The sequence below is a fragment of the Anabrus simplex genome, chromosome 6, assembly GCF_040414725.1.
Source record: "Anabrus simplex isolate iqAnaSimp1 chromosome 6, ASM4041472v1, whole genome shotgun sequence".
Classification (NCBI taxonomy): Eukaryota; Metazoa; Arthropoda; class Insecta; order Orthoptera; family Tettigoniidae; genus Anabrus; species Anabrus simplex.
Window position 1 is genome coordinate 38,984,631 of NC_090270.1, and position 17,279 is coordinate 39,001,909.

Consider the following 17,279-nt stretch of genomic DNA (forward strand, 5'->3'; position numbering starts at 1 on the left):
ATTGGCAAGAGAGCATACAGTTACAAGGAGATCATGTTGATAAGGTGGACAACTGATGTGTAATGTACTTCATTTGGGCAGAAAAAAAAATGTAAAACTATAGTATGCCCTTCGTACAAGACAAACAGAAAAGGTGGAATGCTGTAACATTTTAATTGTGTATTTCATAACAAAATAGGTACCGGTATAAAACAAATAACAAATAATTTGTGTATAACGTCTCTTTATCTAAGAGACAGCTTGTATTTCTGTACAGTACCTTCAGTTGTATGAATGAGTATTTTGAAAGAAAGAAAGAAAGAAAGAAAGAAAGAAAGAAAGAAATAAATAAATAAATAAATAAATAAATCAATCAATCAATGTGGTCTTTAAAGGAACTGAAGATGTCTCCAGAGGAGACAAAACATGTAAAAATATTACTATACATAATTAAATGTATGATATAAAAAGTGGTGAATAAGTGGACCTTTTTACTTGACAATTGGATATTTTGCCAACATGGATATTGGAATAGGACAGATATAGGATGAAATTCATCAATTGTAGTACTTTTACAGTTTTTGGAGACGTTGAGGTGCCGGAATTTAGTCTGGCAAGAGTTCTTTTAGGTGCCAGTAAATCTACCGACATGAGGCTGGTGTATCTGGGCACAATCAAATACCACCAGACATACCAAGTTGGGTCAGTAGGCCAGCGCCTCAACCATCTTGGGCCATTCAGCCCAGCTTTTTCTTTTCTTTTAAAGCAGCCTCTTCAAACTGTGTGTTCCATACCGATGGTGCACTGCCAGTGTCGAGCATCTCAGGGACATCGTCGCCTGTTAATGGACACCAAGGTTGAATGATGAGGGTGGCAGCGGATAGGGTGCCAGATGCCACAAATCCGTGGGGCTTCTCTCCCATTGCCATTTGCTGCCCCATAGGCTAGGTGCATATCAGCCATTTAATTGTTGGTGCACTGAAATGGAGCCATTCTCACCAATTTCTACCGCAAACTCAGTAGCCATTGTATGCGGACTGCCTACTGGGGCTGGGAAGCAACTGTGTGAAACGAACGAGAAACTTGTGCATTAGCACTGAATATTATCTCTGTCTCTGTCTATCACACACCCCACTTCCCCTGCCTTCCCTTCTCTCCTCTGAAACATAGCAGCAGGCAGCAGCTTATGCTCTGGCACAGAAAATACAGCGAGTTCGTCAATCTGAATTGTGTGCCCGGAAGTAACAAAGTAGCCTCATTTTCTCAAAATGAAAAACTTTCTGTGACAGTCCAAATGCGCCATCGTTATTTACATAACACTAGGAGCATCCCTGATTTTTTTTTGTTAGTATAATTAACTTACACCCTGTATAGAGCTCATCTGATTTTTCAACACCATGTCTAGAATATTTCCCCTCTAGTTGGTTCCATCACTTTCCGATTCACCTGTCCTAGCCAGATTAAATTATTCACCATTTGTTGGTCATGCTTTATCTTCCAGACAATATTTGGTGAAATGAAATACCTACTACCATAACATTCCTTTCTGTGTCATTCCCAACACAGCAGATTATCTTACCAACTAATTCTGCATCAGCGTCAATCCACCCTTTCCTAGTCTGTACACCCCAAAAGCATCAAGTTTCAGATATGAGCCTTACACCTAGAATTTCATGTATCTCACCCCCTTTTTTTTTAGCTCATGAATTCTTCTTTCACCAGTATGAATACTGCCCTTTCTATTGTTCCTATCCTGTCTATATGATAAACACTCATGGCTCATGTTCCCTAAGAAAATTTCCACGTTCATAATATCACTTCTCAGCCATGATTCAACACCCATTACAATATCTGGTAAATACATATATATTAAATTACTTAATTCTATTCCTTTCTTTACAATATTTCTACAGTCTAACACTAACAATTTTATGTCATCCTTACTTGACTTCCTGCTCCCTACACTTTCATCAACACTCCCTGGTCCACCCTGTTTCTCTGAATGTATCTCTCACTTATCCCTCTAAACAAACACCCTAGTTATATGTACCATTGCGGTTCAAAAGAAGGCCACCTGAAAGTAGACCCTATATCCTACCCACCAATTAGAATCTACAAATCTCACTACCAGTTTCCCACATACCCATCCCATAGTCTCTTTTAAGTTCCTGATCACCCTCCAATCAGAATCCCTCCAGCACTTTATCATACTGATAACAATCTCTGACCCCTTAAACTTCTCCCATGATCACATATAACCAGATCCCACCCATGCCATTCCTGCCTGCCTTACATTGTTGGTACTAACGTGGAAAATTACTACCTTCCCGTTATCCTCCTCCTTCCCTTCTACTCTCTTCAACATCTGCCTTAACCTAATTCCTGGATAACACAATCTACACTGGTTTCCTTTCCTCCACACACTTTCCCCATATGGCGAACAACAGAGTCATCTATGACCAGAGCCTCACTCCCACCCACCTTATTAGACCCCGTCCTCTTGTGGTCTCCCTTAACTCCCCTGATGGCTACAGAACCTACTTCCTACTCCCTTCTCTTCCTCTCACGACAATATTCCACCTCCTTCCTCTTCTATATTCAATGTTTCTCTTTCCTACCATTCCCTTTCTTCTTGCCCTACCCCTGCTCTCTAATACTTTCCCGTTTCCATTTTCCCTCTGCTGTTCTATCTGCAGTGACTCATAGTGATTCCTCAGTGATACATCTCCTGAACTCACCTCCTATGAGTGCCATTATCCCTCATTCCTTCCCCTTAAAACATTAGCCCACCCAGCTTCCACAACTTCTCCCATTCCTTCCCCTTCCTCTTGCTTACCAACCGTGTGCTATTATATTGATTGAAGGAGACCTATCTTCACTGGGCTGAGTGGCTCAGACGGTTGAGGCACTGGCCCTCTGACCCGAACTTCGCAGGTTCCTTCCTGGCTCAATCCAGTGTTATTTGACAGTGCTCAAATACGTCAGTCTTGTATCAGTAGATTTACTGGCGAGACTAAATTGCAGCACCTTTAAGTCTCCAAAAACCATAAAAGTAGTTAGTGGGATGTAAAAACCATTTCTTTAAAGACCTATCTTCATTGCTGTTATCCATTTAAAGCCTTATTATCTCCCTCAAACTTGTTCTCTCTTTCCTCGTTCTCCTTAAGTCCCTCTCACACCTAAAGTCCCTACACCTACCATCATCAGCCATTCTTTTACCTTCTTCACAGAAATATGAAATAATTTGAAAATATCAACAGAAATAAAATAATGTATTCTGTAAATAAGTATACGGTATATGTCAGATGACAGAAATACTGGGTACTACTCAAGAATTTTGTGACAATATCCAGCAAGACACTAACTGATAAAATAACTACACTACAATTCAACTTAGGCATAACCTAATTATAAAATAATGGGGATAACAGATAAAATAATAAGAATAACAGCTAACTAGTTACACTAAATATTTCCATGTACTGGTAGAGAAAGATTATTATTACTACTACTACTACTACAACACACAAATAGAAATTATAATAATGAATGTTATCGATTTTACATCCCACTGACTACTTCTGATGGTTTTTGGTAATGCCAAGGTGTTAGAATTTTGTCCTGCAGGAGTTCTTTTACATACCAGTAAATCTATCGACACAAGGCTGACATACTTGAGCACCTTCAAATACCACCAGACTGAGCCAGGATCGAACCTCCCAAGTTGAGATCAGAAGGCCAGTGCCTCAACCATATGAGCCACTGAGCCCAGCAACAGAAATTAAAATTGATGTTAACTGCTGAAATATCAAAAGGACTACACAAGGATTATACAACAATAAAGAAAGATACAGTACTATGTAATAAACAAGCTATATGTACTACAATATTATTCGAAACCAAGCCTATTCTAATTACAACAGGCTAACTGAAACAATAAAATTGTAGTTAGAATTAAATACCTAGAGAGATTTCTCCTGTATTACAGCAGGATTACACAATAATAAAGCGCTAAATAATTAACCAAGCCATTTCAATTTCCGACTTCGGGCGGGACAAGATACAGATGTTGATTCCCATAGGGAACCTGAAATATTTGTCCCAAATTAGTAAAATTACAATACCAATATAGTTAGTCAGTAAAGCTGTGACGTCACCATCAGGCCCATCTGCCCACTCTCTATTCATCCGTGGCGACACGGGGGCAAAATGGAAATTACAAGAATGATTAACCAGGAGTCTTCTACCTCGCAAGGTGTTCTGGATACATCCAACATCCGGACTGTTCTAGAATGACCGGCCCAGTTATGTAAGTCCAGCGTGACCTGTGGGTTCAGTTCAGTGTTAGTTCAGTATCAGCTCAGTCAGTTAGCGATTGAGTGCGAGTTACAGCCTGAGTTGAGTGAGGCAGTCTATTGGAGATCTGATGGTTCGTTCTGTGTGTCTATCGTCGTTCTACTGGAGTGAACAGTCAGTGTACACCATCCTTAACTGCGAGACTGTCACATGTGGGATGTAGTGCTAATGAACGAAAACTGAGTGTGAAAGAACAGTGAGAATTGAGAGAGAGAGAGAGAGAGCATGACCTGTGTAGCTGTGCGATCTGTACTATGATGTGTGTGTGGTTTTTTTTGGTGACACAACTTCGGCACTTGAGTTTTCTGTCTCCTTTCTTGAATTTCTGTTGTGACTCATTGGCGTTTTAACCTCATACAAATACTTGCAGCTTCCTTAGTCCACCCGGATCCTGCATTTTAGAAGTTTAAAAACGAGCTTCACAACCTTCTCATGTCGTAGCGCCAGCATCATCATCATGTCAGCTTCGCTAATTGTTTCATTGCGAAAAAATAATTTTACGGAATAGAACATGTCCTATTTTATGAAACGTTTTATCAAAGGTTTTATAAAACTTGAATTTCACCATGAGCAACAGATATTTTATAAAATTAAATTATTGTACAATTAATTTGAAGGAAAATTTTACCATCAGCAACAGGCATAATCCTTCCAGTGCTTCTGTTAATCAACACTCCTGTCTCAACAAGTGTCCCATCCAGTTCCTCTTTCTTTCTCTTATAAATTGCTGCAATCTTCTCTTCTCACCAACTCTTTCCAATACTTCTTCATTTGTCACTCTTATCATCATCAATTCTCCTCCACACCCACATCTCAAACACTTCTAGCCTTTTCCCATCTTCTCTTCTCAATGTTCATGTCTCTCCCCTATATAATGCCACACTCCAAACAAAGTGCTTACCAAGACTTTTTCTCAAACCTTCATCTAATTTGCCGCACAATAATCTCCTCCTCCCACTGAACGCTTCCTTCGCTACAGCAATACGAGTTTTCACCCCCTGATGACATCTCATGTCTTCATTTATTGTACTTGCAAGATATTTGAAAGCTCTTACTTGGTTGATATCATATTGTGCTATCTTAGTACATCCATCAAAGGCTGCTAATTTCAGATGGCAACCAGCCATAATACGCAGCCTTCATGGCTGCTAGGTAACATTGCCTGACCGTCCATCTATATCTTACTCCCAAACTTCTTGTGTCTGAGGTCCTCTTAGCATATCACATCCATATCCAAGGATCCCCTAGCCACAGAACATAATACTGAATAACATACATACATTATCATTATAGGCCATTATGCCTTTCAGTTTTCAGTCTGAAAACCTCTGAATTTACTAAACGTCACCGCAATCTTCTATTTACAACTAATGCTGTGGCCTCATTTAGTTCTATAATTCTTATCTTTAAATCGTTAGAAGTGGGATAAAATTGTGGGATAAATTGGTACGTTAAAACTGGTGTCAGAATCTTTAGTTACTGGTAGTGTATTTCATAGTTGTTAAAAATCTCTAGTTGGTGATAAAATGGATGCAGTTCCAGGTTGTTCTTTGGCAACTTGAGAGAGAAATCATAAGTGAAATCAAATCCAGCTATGAACAACTCATGAACAGATCATGGGCGAACTTAAACCTAGCCAAGACTGACTCAGAAGTGAACTGGAAGCGAGTCAGGAAAAATATAAGAGTGAAATGAAAACAGACTTAAATGAACTGAAGAACGGATAGCTGAAGTTAGAAAACTAAGTGCACTCTCTTGAAACCGAGGTGAAGGATGATTTTGTGCAGAACGAGAATGAACTGGTTGAGAAGCGGTCCAAACTAATGTCCGCAGTTGTAGATTCCGGAGGTAGAAACATAATGGCAGAAGTGAGTGCCCTGCATGAGAGGACGCCGACCATAGAGACCCGATTATACCCCCCCCCCAGTAGTGATGGCAGCTCTGGTGGTGGGCAGGTGGCAACCCCATGGTCACGACAGGACCACTTCCTGTGGAACATGCCAGACTCAATATGAGACTATCTGTGTGGACAATGGATCAACATCAGAGAAGAGAGCGGAAAACCCGATCACCAGACTACATGGACAGAAGACAAGTACTACACAGCCCCCAGCCAGGTTCGACCTACAAGGAAGTTGTGGGAGTACTTGACGGGCGCTGCAGTGACCACAAGCCAAGAGACACCTACTGTGTACAATTCAGAAGACTCAGCGTACCGACAGAATGTTGTGGATATTCGACATTGAATTCAAGCGACCAGCTGATATGACTCTGGATATTTTGCGCCGAGATGACACCCAGCGCGAGAAGGCTGACACCTGTGATAAGCTCTGCAGCACCAAGATCCAACTAGGGAGGGTGCTCAATGGGAAGCAGAACCTCGAGGGGACTCTGGCAATATTCCCGGAGATGGAGGTAGTGATGCTAACAGCAAGGCTGGAGGGAGCCTCAATAAAATAATAATGATACTAGCTATACGTCCCACTAACCACTTTCATGGTTTACAGAGATGCTGAGGTGCTGGAATTTTGTCCTGCAGGAGTTCTTTCACCTGCCAGTAAATCTACTGCATGAGGCTGACATAATTGAGCACTTTCAAATACCTCCGAACTGAGCCAGGATTGAACCTGACCCACTCAGCCCAGCCAGAGGGAGCCTCATTAGGAGTCAGTATGTTAATGGAGACCAAACTGGCAATCGACAAATGAAAACGCCACCTAACCAGGACACTCGGCCCAGCATGAAGCTGCATGCCGGTGCGAACATCAAGTTCGGCATCTCGGAAGAAGAGGAAGCTCAGCAGAGTCAAGTTTTGGACATGCAAGCCAGTTGCACTGGTAGACTACGAAGGCTCTCAAGCGTTGGAAGTAACAGAGATGTGAACAATGGGAAAGCCAGCAGAGCTTCTACCATCATGCGAGGACCTGTGGATTGTCGCCAACTGAAACAAGGACACTGCCAACCAGACCCAGCAGATCCTCTATGGGAAGGCGATGGCTACCTGATCAAATTGTCCAGCGCCATATCATGGAGTAAGTCGAGTCACCTTGCTCTAGGCGGGAAGGGGCAATGCAATGCTGACGGCCTGTACATCTGTCATTTCAATCTCCAACAACTTCTTTGTCAGTGTTACCTTTGTACCGGTACTGGTGGCAAGACAGCAGTTTGAATTAATTGGAACTCTCATTTATTTTCCTGTATACAATTTTATTATTTGATTTGGTGTTGTAGAAATTTGTTGATCTGAACTTCTGGACTTTTGAAACATAAGGTAGTTCAGGAAGCACTATTATTTCTGATTTCAAAAGCCTTGACTTTTCTAGAAATTGTGCATTTGACTGTGTCAGCAAGAAAAAAAAGAGAAATTTAATTGGTGAAAATAAAAATGATTCCTATTGGGTAATGTTAAGTCCTGAGGGTTAACTCTGTGCTCTTATTGGTCTCCTTTTGTGCTTACACCATTTCCTGTCTCCTCAACTCCGCTGCTCTTTGGTGGGAGTGAGGGAGTGTCTATTGTCTTTCCTGGTTGACCGTCTTAGCGAGTGGATGTGTTCGCGCTGAGCTCCCATCTCATGAGAACCCACCTATCCTAGGGTAAGCACTCTTGTTTCTTTCATGTTTTGTTTTAATTTCACTTAAATTTTAAATGTAATACTTTTCTTTAAATATGCAGGAGTTCGCCCACAGATCTTACATTTACCGCTAACTTTAATTTCGCGATGAGTTAGTTTTTCAGCTAAACTTACTTTCAACTTTGTTGGAGACAAACACTTTTTAACCTTTCCATTTGTATTAATTTTAATTTATCCATTGGGTTTGCATTAGTTCTGTTTCACCTTACATATGTAAATTAATTTTAATGTTCATCTCCTATAGTGTTTTCGGTGATGGCATAACCCTGTTTTCTTTTACGTCTTTGCTTATGTCAATTTTTAGTCACTCCTGGATTGTGTAGAATGGCACCAGCCTTCCTTTTCAGTGACGTGAATCATCGTAATAGGTTTTGACATGTTTTCATTCAAGTGCCAAGGCACATATAACTTGTGAATAATTTGTTTTAGCGCACTGCGCATGTGTTTGTTAGGGTATGTTCAATGAATACTTATTTATTTCTCACCAATCATGTTAAGAGTCATGCTTAGTCTTTTGAGTTTTGAATATACACTCTATAACAAAAAAAGAAAAACGACGCACCAGGAAGGCGTTGTCTGATTGTAAGGAAATTACATATGCAAAGACATTTGGACCGAACATGCAAATGATGAATGAATGAATGAATGAATGAACGAATGAATAGTGGGAGCTCCTGCGCATCCGAACTGCGCATGCATCAGGTGTATAGAAGGCGCGATTCTGAAGCGTAAGCTCAAAGTAGCTGTTGCATTCGACTGTGCTATCTTAACGTCGGCTGTAAGAATGTGACGCCGAAGGATTCGTGCTCATTACAAGCAGATGTCAGAGTTTGAAAGAGGTCGTGTGATCGGATTGAAAGACGCTGGTTGGTCGAATCGAGCTGTTGCTGGACAGTTGGGTTGAAGTGATGCGGCGATCAGACGATGCTGGCAAGCGTGGGTCAGCAACGTCAAGCATCAGCGTCAGGACGGCAGTGGTCGACTGACAGCCACAACAGCACGGGCAGACAGAGCGATTGTCAGAACAGCTATCACAGCACCGAAGTCATCGTTATCAACAATCCAGCGTGTCACCCGCACACATGTGTTCCACCATGACCATCAACAGATGTCTGAGCGAGAGGAATTTGCGCTTGCGCCACCCGTTACGCCGCTTCCCACTCATGCCTGTTCACCGTCAAGCCAGATTACAGTGATGCCGCACTCGAGCAATGTGGAACTGTGCTGACTTTGGACGTATAGTCATAGTGACGAGTCCCATTTCCAACGGTCCCTGACAACAACCGGAGACACGTTTGGAGATGTCCAGGCCAGCATGGGGATCCTGCCTTGACTATCGCATGCCACACAGCCCCACAACAGGGGGTGATGGTCTGGGGTGCCATCTCCTTCAATAGCCGGACCCCTGTGGTAGTCATTCCTCGCACACTGACAGCACAGTGGTATGTTGATGACATTCTATAGCCGGTTGTGTTACCGTTCCTTCAGCGACATCCAGGCCTTACTTTCCAATAGGATAATGTCCGGCCGCACATGGCACGTGTTGCTATGAGCTGTCTTCAAGCTTGCCTTATCCTTCCTTGGCCAACTCGGTCGCCGGATCTCTCTCCCATAGAGCATATTTGGGACGTCATGGGAAGGCGATTGCGAACATCCCAGAATGTCGCTGATTTAGCCCAACAGTTGGAGACCATTTGGCATGAAATTCCGCAGGACACCATCCGGGAACTTTATCAGTCTATGCCACGTTGAGTGACAGCTTGCATCCAAGCCAGGGGTGGACCAACACCTTATTGACGTCCTCACTTTCTAACACTCTAACTCTGCAATAAATCATTCAATTGTTCTGCACTTTTGATCTTTTGTTTTTCTATGTCTGTTCCTCACATCCACCGATTTGTATCACCATTGGACAATTCCTTCCTGATGCGTCATTTTTTTGGTTATCCAGTATATTAGAGCATGTTACAATAAACCTTTGACACTTACAAAAATTATCTGTTCCGAATGAAAGGCTATGTTTCACTACCTCACAGGGCTCCTGCCACTTCCCACATCCTATGGGTACCTGTAGTTATCGTGTTTTTAACCTTGTTTAATTTTGATTTAATGGTATGGTTTCAATGATTTTAAATTTATTTTCATGTTTAAAAATTCTTTCTTTTACATGTTTTATGTGTTAAGAGCTCAAAGGCAGTTACACCTTCACTAAAGAAGCAACAGTCCACCATGAGATCTTTTGTTGATTTGCTAGTAATCTCATGCTCATGGACCCATACAGTGGCCGAACATTCCAAAGAGATAGAATATAGGCCTACCATTCATCATCATCATCTTCTTCTGGAGCAGTTTCCAACCACAGGCTGGGTCTACTTAATATACCATTCAATATAAGTATAAAGAGTGTAAAGAGGGGAGTGGAGGGGTAGTCAATGATGCAGCTATTTGAAACAACAGATCCAGTGTGATCTTTCAAGTTAAGCAAATTGGCATGATCACTTATCCATCTTACTGCAAAGGCTTAATAAGAGGGTCACACAAGACAAGAAATTGTACAGAAAAACTAAAATTGATGAATTTGGGACTAACCTTAAATCACAATTCAGTTGTTGGATAAGTAAAGGGAGTAATGTGGAAACACTCTGGGCTAAATTCAAAGGAATCGTTTGGGAAGGAGAGAAGAGATTTGTACCTGTTAAGAAGGGTAAAATCACCTCAGACTCTGTTTATTATACAAGGGAAATAAGAAAATTAAAAAGAAAATGTAGAATAGTAAACAGGAAAATCAAAGAAGGTAGGGAGAGTAGAGAAAGTAGAAAACAGCTAATGAGGGAACTGAATAGAGTGAAAAAGGAAGCAAAAGAGAATTATATGAATGGCATTCTTCAAGAGCATAATGACCACAAAGGGAAATGGAAAAAGCTGTATTCATATATCAGGAATCAAAAAGGAAAAGGAATCCAAATTCCTACAATGGTGGGAGAAGGGGGTGAACACTATTTAACAGATACTGAGAAAGCAAACCTCTTTAGTAGGGAATTCAGAGATTCAGTAGATGATTGTCAGGAGTTGGAAACCGAAACTGAAGATAGAGAGGGAGAGACACAGAGGGAAACAAGAAGCTTCTCATTCACAAATGAAGATATTTTCAGAGAAATCCAACTGCTCCAGCAAGGAAAAGCAGCAGGAAGTGATCAAATTACTGGGAAGGTATTAAAGACAATGGGGTGGTACATAGTGCCTTATTTAAAATTTCTCTTTGACTATGTCATAAATAATAGTGTAAAACCAAAGGAATGGAAGGAATCTATAATAATACCAATTTATAAAGGAAAGGGTGATAAAAGGAAACCAGAGAACTACAGACCAATCAGCCTGACCAGTATAGTTTGTAAAATACTGGAGAGTTTAATACCAAAGTACATCAGAGGGATAAGTGATGATAAAAATTGGTTCATGAGGAGCCAGTATGGATTTAGAAAGAAATTTTCTTGTGAGGCACAACTGGTGGGATTTCAGCAGGACATATCAGACCAATTGAATTCAGGAGGCCAGTTAGATTGCATAGCCATAGATCTTTCCAAAGCCTTTGATAGAGAGGAACATGGAATATTATTAAAGAAATTGGAGGGAATAGGATTTTACGTAAGGGTTACACGTTGAATAAAAACATTTCTAAATTCAAGGGTTCAGAAAGTCAAAGTAGGAAATAACGTATCGCAGGAAGAGAAAGTTTGGAAGGGAATTGCACAGGGTAGTATAATTGGTCCGTTACTTTTCTTAATATACGTAAATGATTTAGGGAATAATATAACATCAAAAATAAGATTGTATGCAGAAGACATAATTGTTTATAGGGAAATAAATACCATTGAGGATTGTTCAGAATTCCAAAGGGACCTTGAAACTATCCAACAATGGGTTGAAGAGAATAATATGAAGGTTAATGGAGGCAAATCAACTGTTACAACATTTACAAACAGGAGTTTTAAAACTGAATTTGAATATACTTTGGATGGGGTAGTTATCCCAAAAGATGGCAAGTGTAAATACTTAGGTGTGAGATTTGAAAGTAATTTGCACTGGAAGGGTCATGTGGATGACATTGTTGGGAAAGCATACAGATCGTTACATGTCATAATGAGGCTACTTAAAGGATGCAATAAAGAATTAAAAGAGAAAAGTTACCTAAGTATGGTTCGTCCATTATTGGAATATGCAAACAGTGTTTGGGATCCTCACCAAGAATACCTAATCAAAGAAATATATAGTGTGCAGAGGAAAGAAGCAAGATTTGTAACAGGGGATTTCAGGAGAAAGAGTAGTGTATCAGAAATGTTAAAGGAACTAGGGTGGGAAACTTTAAGTTAGAGAAGGGAGAAAACTAGACTTACAGGATTGTATAGAGCCTATACAGAAGAAGCAGCATGGGGAGATATCCGTGAGAGGCTTCAGTTGGAAAATAATTATATCGGCAGGACTGGCCACAAATATAAAATTAGAAGGAATTTTAGCAGAAGTGATTGGGGTAAATGTTCATTCATTGGGAAGGGCGTGAAGGAGTGGAACAGTTTACCAGGGGTAGTGTTTGATCCTTTTCCAAAATCTGTACAGATATTCAAGAAGAGAATAAACAGCAACAGAGAAAATAAATGAAATGTTAGAGGACATTCGACCAGTGCAGGTTAATATAAATAAAAAATATGTGTGAATACATTAATTCCATCTCCTGGTCTAAGGAGTTGGACAGCCAAAGTAGGGGACTGCCTGTATGGGTGAAGTACAGTGGGGACTTCGAGGGCCCTGGGACCGCTACGGTAGCTGTGAAGGCCCTTCAAGAACTCTGAAAAGTGGTGGCAAAAGGGGCTCTGGTTAAGACGCAGCAGGTCGTTATGCTACTTAGGTTCCAGAATGGGTAAAGAAAAAATAAATAAATAAATGCAATGTAAATTTTAATCTTATACCAGTTGTACAGTATCGTTTGAAGTAATTCCACATACTGTATATCAGTTGACTATATTTGTAAGTAGTATAGGAGATATTATAAGTAGAATTTTGTAAACAATATAAATTTATTAAGGATGAGCTGTGTGTTTAATAGAAAAAATTGTCAGCGTAAATTGTATAATATTGTATTATAGGAAAATTTTCTTCTCTTGTTAATTTAATATTTAGTGCTTGACAATAATGTATTTTAGTGTACCATTTGCCACCGAGGTAGACACCTCATTTGCAAATAAAGAGATTTTGATTTGATTTTGAAGAAAACTCTGACTCAAGACACCTGATTAGTGGCCTCTGGTTTAGCTGGGAACAATGAAGTTCAGGTTTGGATAAGACGCTTGGTTATAATAGGAGACATCCAGGTACTGTGGTCTAGCAAATCAGTTCCCAACTCATGTGTCCCAGGTTTGAATTCCAGTAAACTCTGGTGGGATTTTCTATAGGATCAGTGCATGGAGAAAGGAAGATGTACAATCCTAAGCCACCAGCCTATTCAAATTGAGCCAGAGTCCTTTGCTTGCCCCAGATTAACATGAGAAGGTAGTGTTAGAAATAAATACACTGGCCGACTGAGGAGATATACATGGACTTCCTGTCACACTGTTTATTGGTGGGCTTTTCATCTTTACAAAAGAATGTTATGAGTAAGTTGAAAGTATAATCAAGTGTTTTAGTGAAGCCTTACCTCTATGAAGAACAGTTTTGGTTTTCCTGCCAAATGAGGACATGTATTTCCAATAAATGGGGTCCACAATTCTTCAGGTTTGTATGGCATATCTGCAGCCATCAGAAAACCTTTCTTTCCAGATGTGCTAATGGCAACAACTAAACAATCTTCATCACTATGATCTTGTTCAGACACTAGGAAAGAATAATTATACAAGTCACTAAACAATCTTCATCACTATGATCTTGTTCAGACACTAGGAAAGAATAATTATACAAGTCAATGAAAAATTACTTTCCTTACAGCAGTTTTAATTCAAGTGGCAAACTTCATTTCACTGAAGGCCATCTTAAGTTCAATTATACATAATTATGTAAGAATTTTCAGTAATTAAAGAAAATTGTTACAAAACAAAAAAGAAAGAAAATAACATGCATATGAAAGCATCCTGTCCAGAAAAAATAAGATACAAGAATCATAAAATACAAATTATGAACAAATAGATTAGAGTAAGACAAAGCAATTATGTACTAAAGTGCTTCAAATCACATTTACAAGCATTAAATCAGAGCTGTGCAAAGAGTGCTCCTAGAGCAGCAGAGGTCATTCTAACTCCCTTTGTCATCTGCTTGCTTACGTCACATCTGCTCAGTGCTTGTGATAGGCTAATTTTAATTGTTTGTATGTCTATTTACGGTTCCGGTGTATCATCTGTGAGGCATCTTCATGATGATTCTCCTGATTCCTTTTACTTCTGAAGTTTGTTCATGCGCTCCAGTTGTGAGGTGTGAAATTGTGTCGAGGTGTTTTGGTCGGTAATACATCACCTTTGATTCCTCATTGTCCTGGTAATCAAGATGTACGTAACATTGTATCTCTACTACTCCTGTGAATTTGTGTTATTGAAAACTGTCTTGAGTTGTCAACTCTTGCGTGCTAACTTTACCTAGCCTTCTGATGTCTCATTACATTTTTGGTTTTGGTTTACTGTAGTTTCATTTATTTTATCTACCGCTCTATGATGTCCCTTGGATGCTGTCTTAGTTACCCTCTGTGGTAGGTTTTAACTATTTTGCTGATCTGTGTTGTTAAAACTAGTAGGTATGGGATTACTAACTAGACTTTTGGTCAGTACTAAGGTTTTAGTCTGCTTGTAGAGTATGGGATCTTCAGGTTAGGTTGCTTCTTTCTTCTTCTTCACTGCCTTTGAGCTTTTCAATCTGATGAAACCTATCTCTTTCATTTATGTATTTCATTTTGCCTTATTTCTTCCTTTGGAAAAGGTACCTACCGTATGTGGTTGTTTTTATCCCATAGAACCTCACTTATTGTTAGTCTGGTATTACACTGAGGTCCCCTGGGATAATTGAAATGGATTTGGTCCTCACTTCCTGCTCCTATTAATCTAGTTAGGTTTCTTGATTTGAGGTACATTGTGTATATTTTCTTTCGAAATTAGGTTACGGTGCCTATCCTTGATGCCAATATTATTGCCTTATTCTGTGAAGTGTTGTTGAATTATGTAACCTCATGTTTTATAGCATTTCTGAGCTTTTACTTCGTTTCTTGTGATGTTAGTTACCTTTCTGACATTACCCATGGTAATAGGCGTGTTGTAAAAGGTTGATGACCTTACACCGTGGTCTTGTTCTTAGCAATATTTGGTGGTGAGGATTGTTGTTGAGTAACTATTGCATGCACCCGCCATCCTTATTGATTGTTATATGTCCTTCGATTTTTTCACTCATTGTTTTGGCTAGACAAGTAAATTTTTCTCAAACTTCCACGGATGTCATATAACTTGAATTACATTTTTCTGGGAACATTCCTACATTCTGGCCCTCCAGTTTTTAATTATCCTCATTATGTCCTTCTTCTTGGATTTGGTTGTGCAGTTGAGATGTTGATGGCTCTGTCCAAATTTGTTCACTTAAATGTTGTCATGCTACGATTTACCTATTATTGATAATTTAACTCTGTATAAACCTATGCATCATAAATTCAACCTGCATTTTTCTTGGAGTTTATGTTTGTCCCCTGTCGGTTGTGTTGTAAGTTGGTGCTCATGCAAGTGGATTAGTTAAGAATAGTTGATTTGCGCCCCTTCTTCATGTTTTCGCTGTGTTCTTCTGAACCATTGGGAAGTTTTGGTAACTGTATTGTATGTGAAACCCTATGTAGTTGTGAATGGGTAATTGGTATTGTATATGGTGTTGAGGCATGTGTTGGGATTTTTAATATCCTTGGCTTCATGTGGGTAGCATTGCACTCGTACTTACCGAGCTCGATAGCTGCAGTCGCTTAATTGCGGCCAGTATCCAGTATTCGGGAGATAGTAGGTTCGAACCCCACTATCGGCAGCCCTGAAAATGGTTTTCCGTGGTTTCCCATTTTCACACCAGGCAAATGCTGGGGCTGTACCTTAATTAAGGCCATGGCCGCTTTCTTCCCACTCCTAGCCATTTCCTGTCCCATCGTTGCCATAAGACCTATCTGTGTCGGTGCGACGTAGAGCAACTAGAAAAAAAAAATAGCACTCGTACTTCGATGTCAATTCTAGTGTGATGTGTATACTATGCGAACCTTTCCTTCTTCTTCTTGAAATGTTGTGTTGGACTCCTTGTAAGTTTCGCCCAGTCAGTATTCTTATGAGAGTTATAAAACACTGTATACATATGTGTATAAATATAAATAAATAAACAAATGGGAGCACTGCATTATACACACTACAGAAAACACTGGGGGTTTGGGAAAAGAGGTGCGCATTATAGACTTGATTAACTCATAGAGCGATAACGGTATCGTACGCAAGGGGTAAGCTTCATAGAGAAGGTAGTAGGCAGCTTCAGTGACAAAACAAAACAAAAAACTGAGAATGAAGAAAGAGTCACCACAAAAACAAATGATCAGGTTATATACACAAAGGAGGCCAGGAACATACCAACAAAAGACAAATGAAAGAGTAATATGATATCAAGTTATAAAGTGAGGTTGGAGCAAATACAGTAGAGAAATACGCGACACTTAACCAAACCAAACCAAACCAAACCAAACCAAACCAAACCAAACCAAACCAAACCAAACCAAACCAAACCAAACCAAACCAAACCAAACCCCATGGCACTACAGCCCTTGAAAGGCCTTGGCCTACGAAGCGACCGCTGCTCAGCTTGAAGGCCTGCAGATTGCGAGGTGTCATGTGGTCAGCACGATGAATCATCTTGACCATAATTCTTGGCTTTCTAGAGCGGGGCTGCTATCTCACCGTCAGATAGCTCCTCAATTCTAATCACGTAGGCTGAGTGGACCTCGAACCAACCCTCAGGTCCAGGTAAAAATCTCTGACCTGGCCGGGAATTGAACCCGGGGCCTCCGGGTAAGAGGCACGCACGCTACCCCTACACCAAGGGACCGGCCACTTCCGGATTTAGCCTTGTTAAAATGGGAGACAATTCGCAAGTGGAGCTCCTAGTGGCTTGACCTGAAAATTCGCGCTAAATTCAAATGTCAGTGGAAATGTATATATGGAAATGGATAAATAAATTACATCCAGAAAGAAAGTGTTGCAAAAATATTAACTTCAAAGTTGCAAAAACAATTCTGGATACATGAATGAAGAATTATTTAACAGGTTATTATTT

General features: G+C 40.1%; 1 protein-coding gene across 1 annotated transcript in view; it reads right to left on the bottom strand.

Moving 5' to 3' along the window:
- The window catches only part of LOC136875849 (caspase-3), a 173,714-nt gene that overhangs the window by 51,245 nt on the left and 105,190 nt on the right, over positions 1-17,279 (bottom strand). The window contains exon 6 of the mRNA XM_068228218.1: positions 13,657-13,832. Coding sequence (XP_068084319.1) covers positions 13,657-13,832 — 176 coding nt within the window. The remainder of the gene's footprint in view (positions 1-13,656; positions 13,833-17,279) is intronic.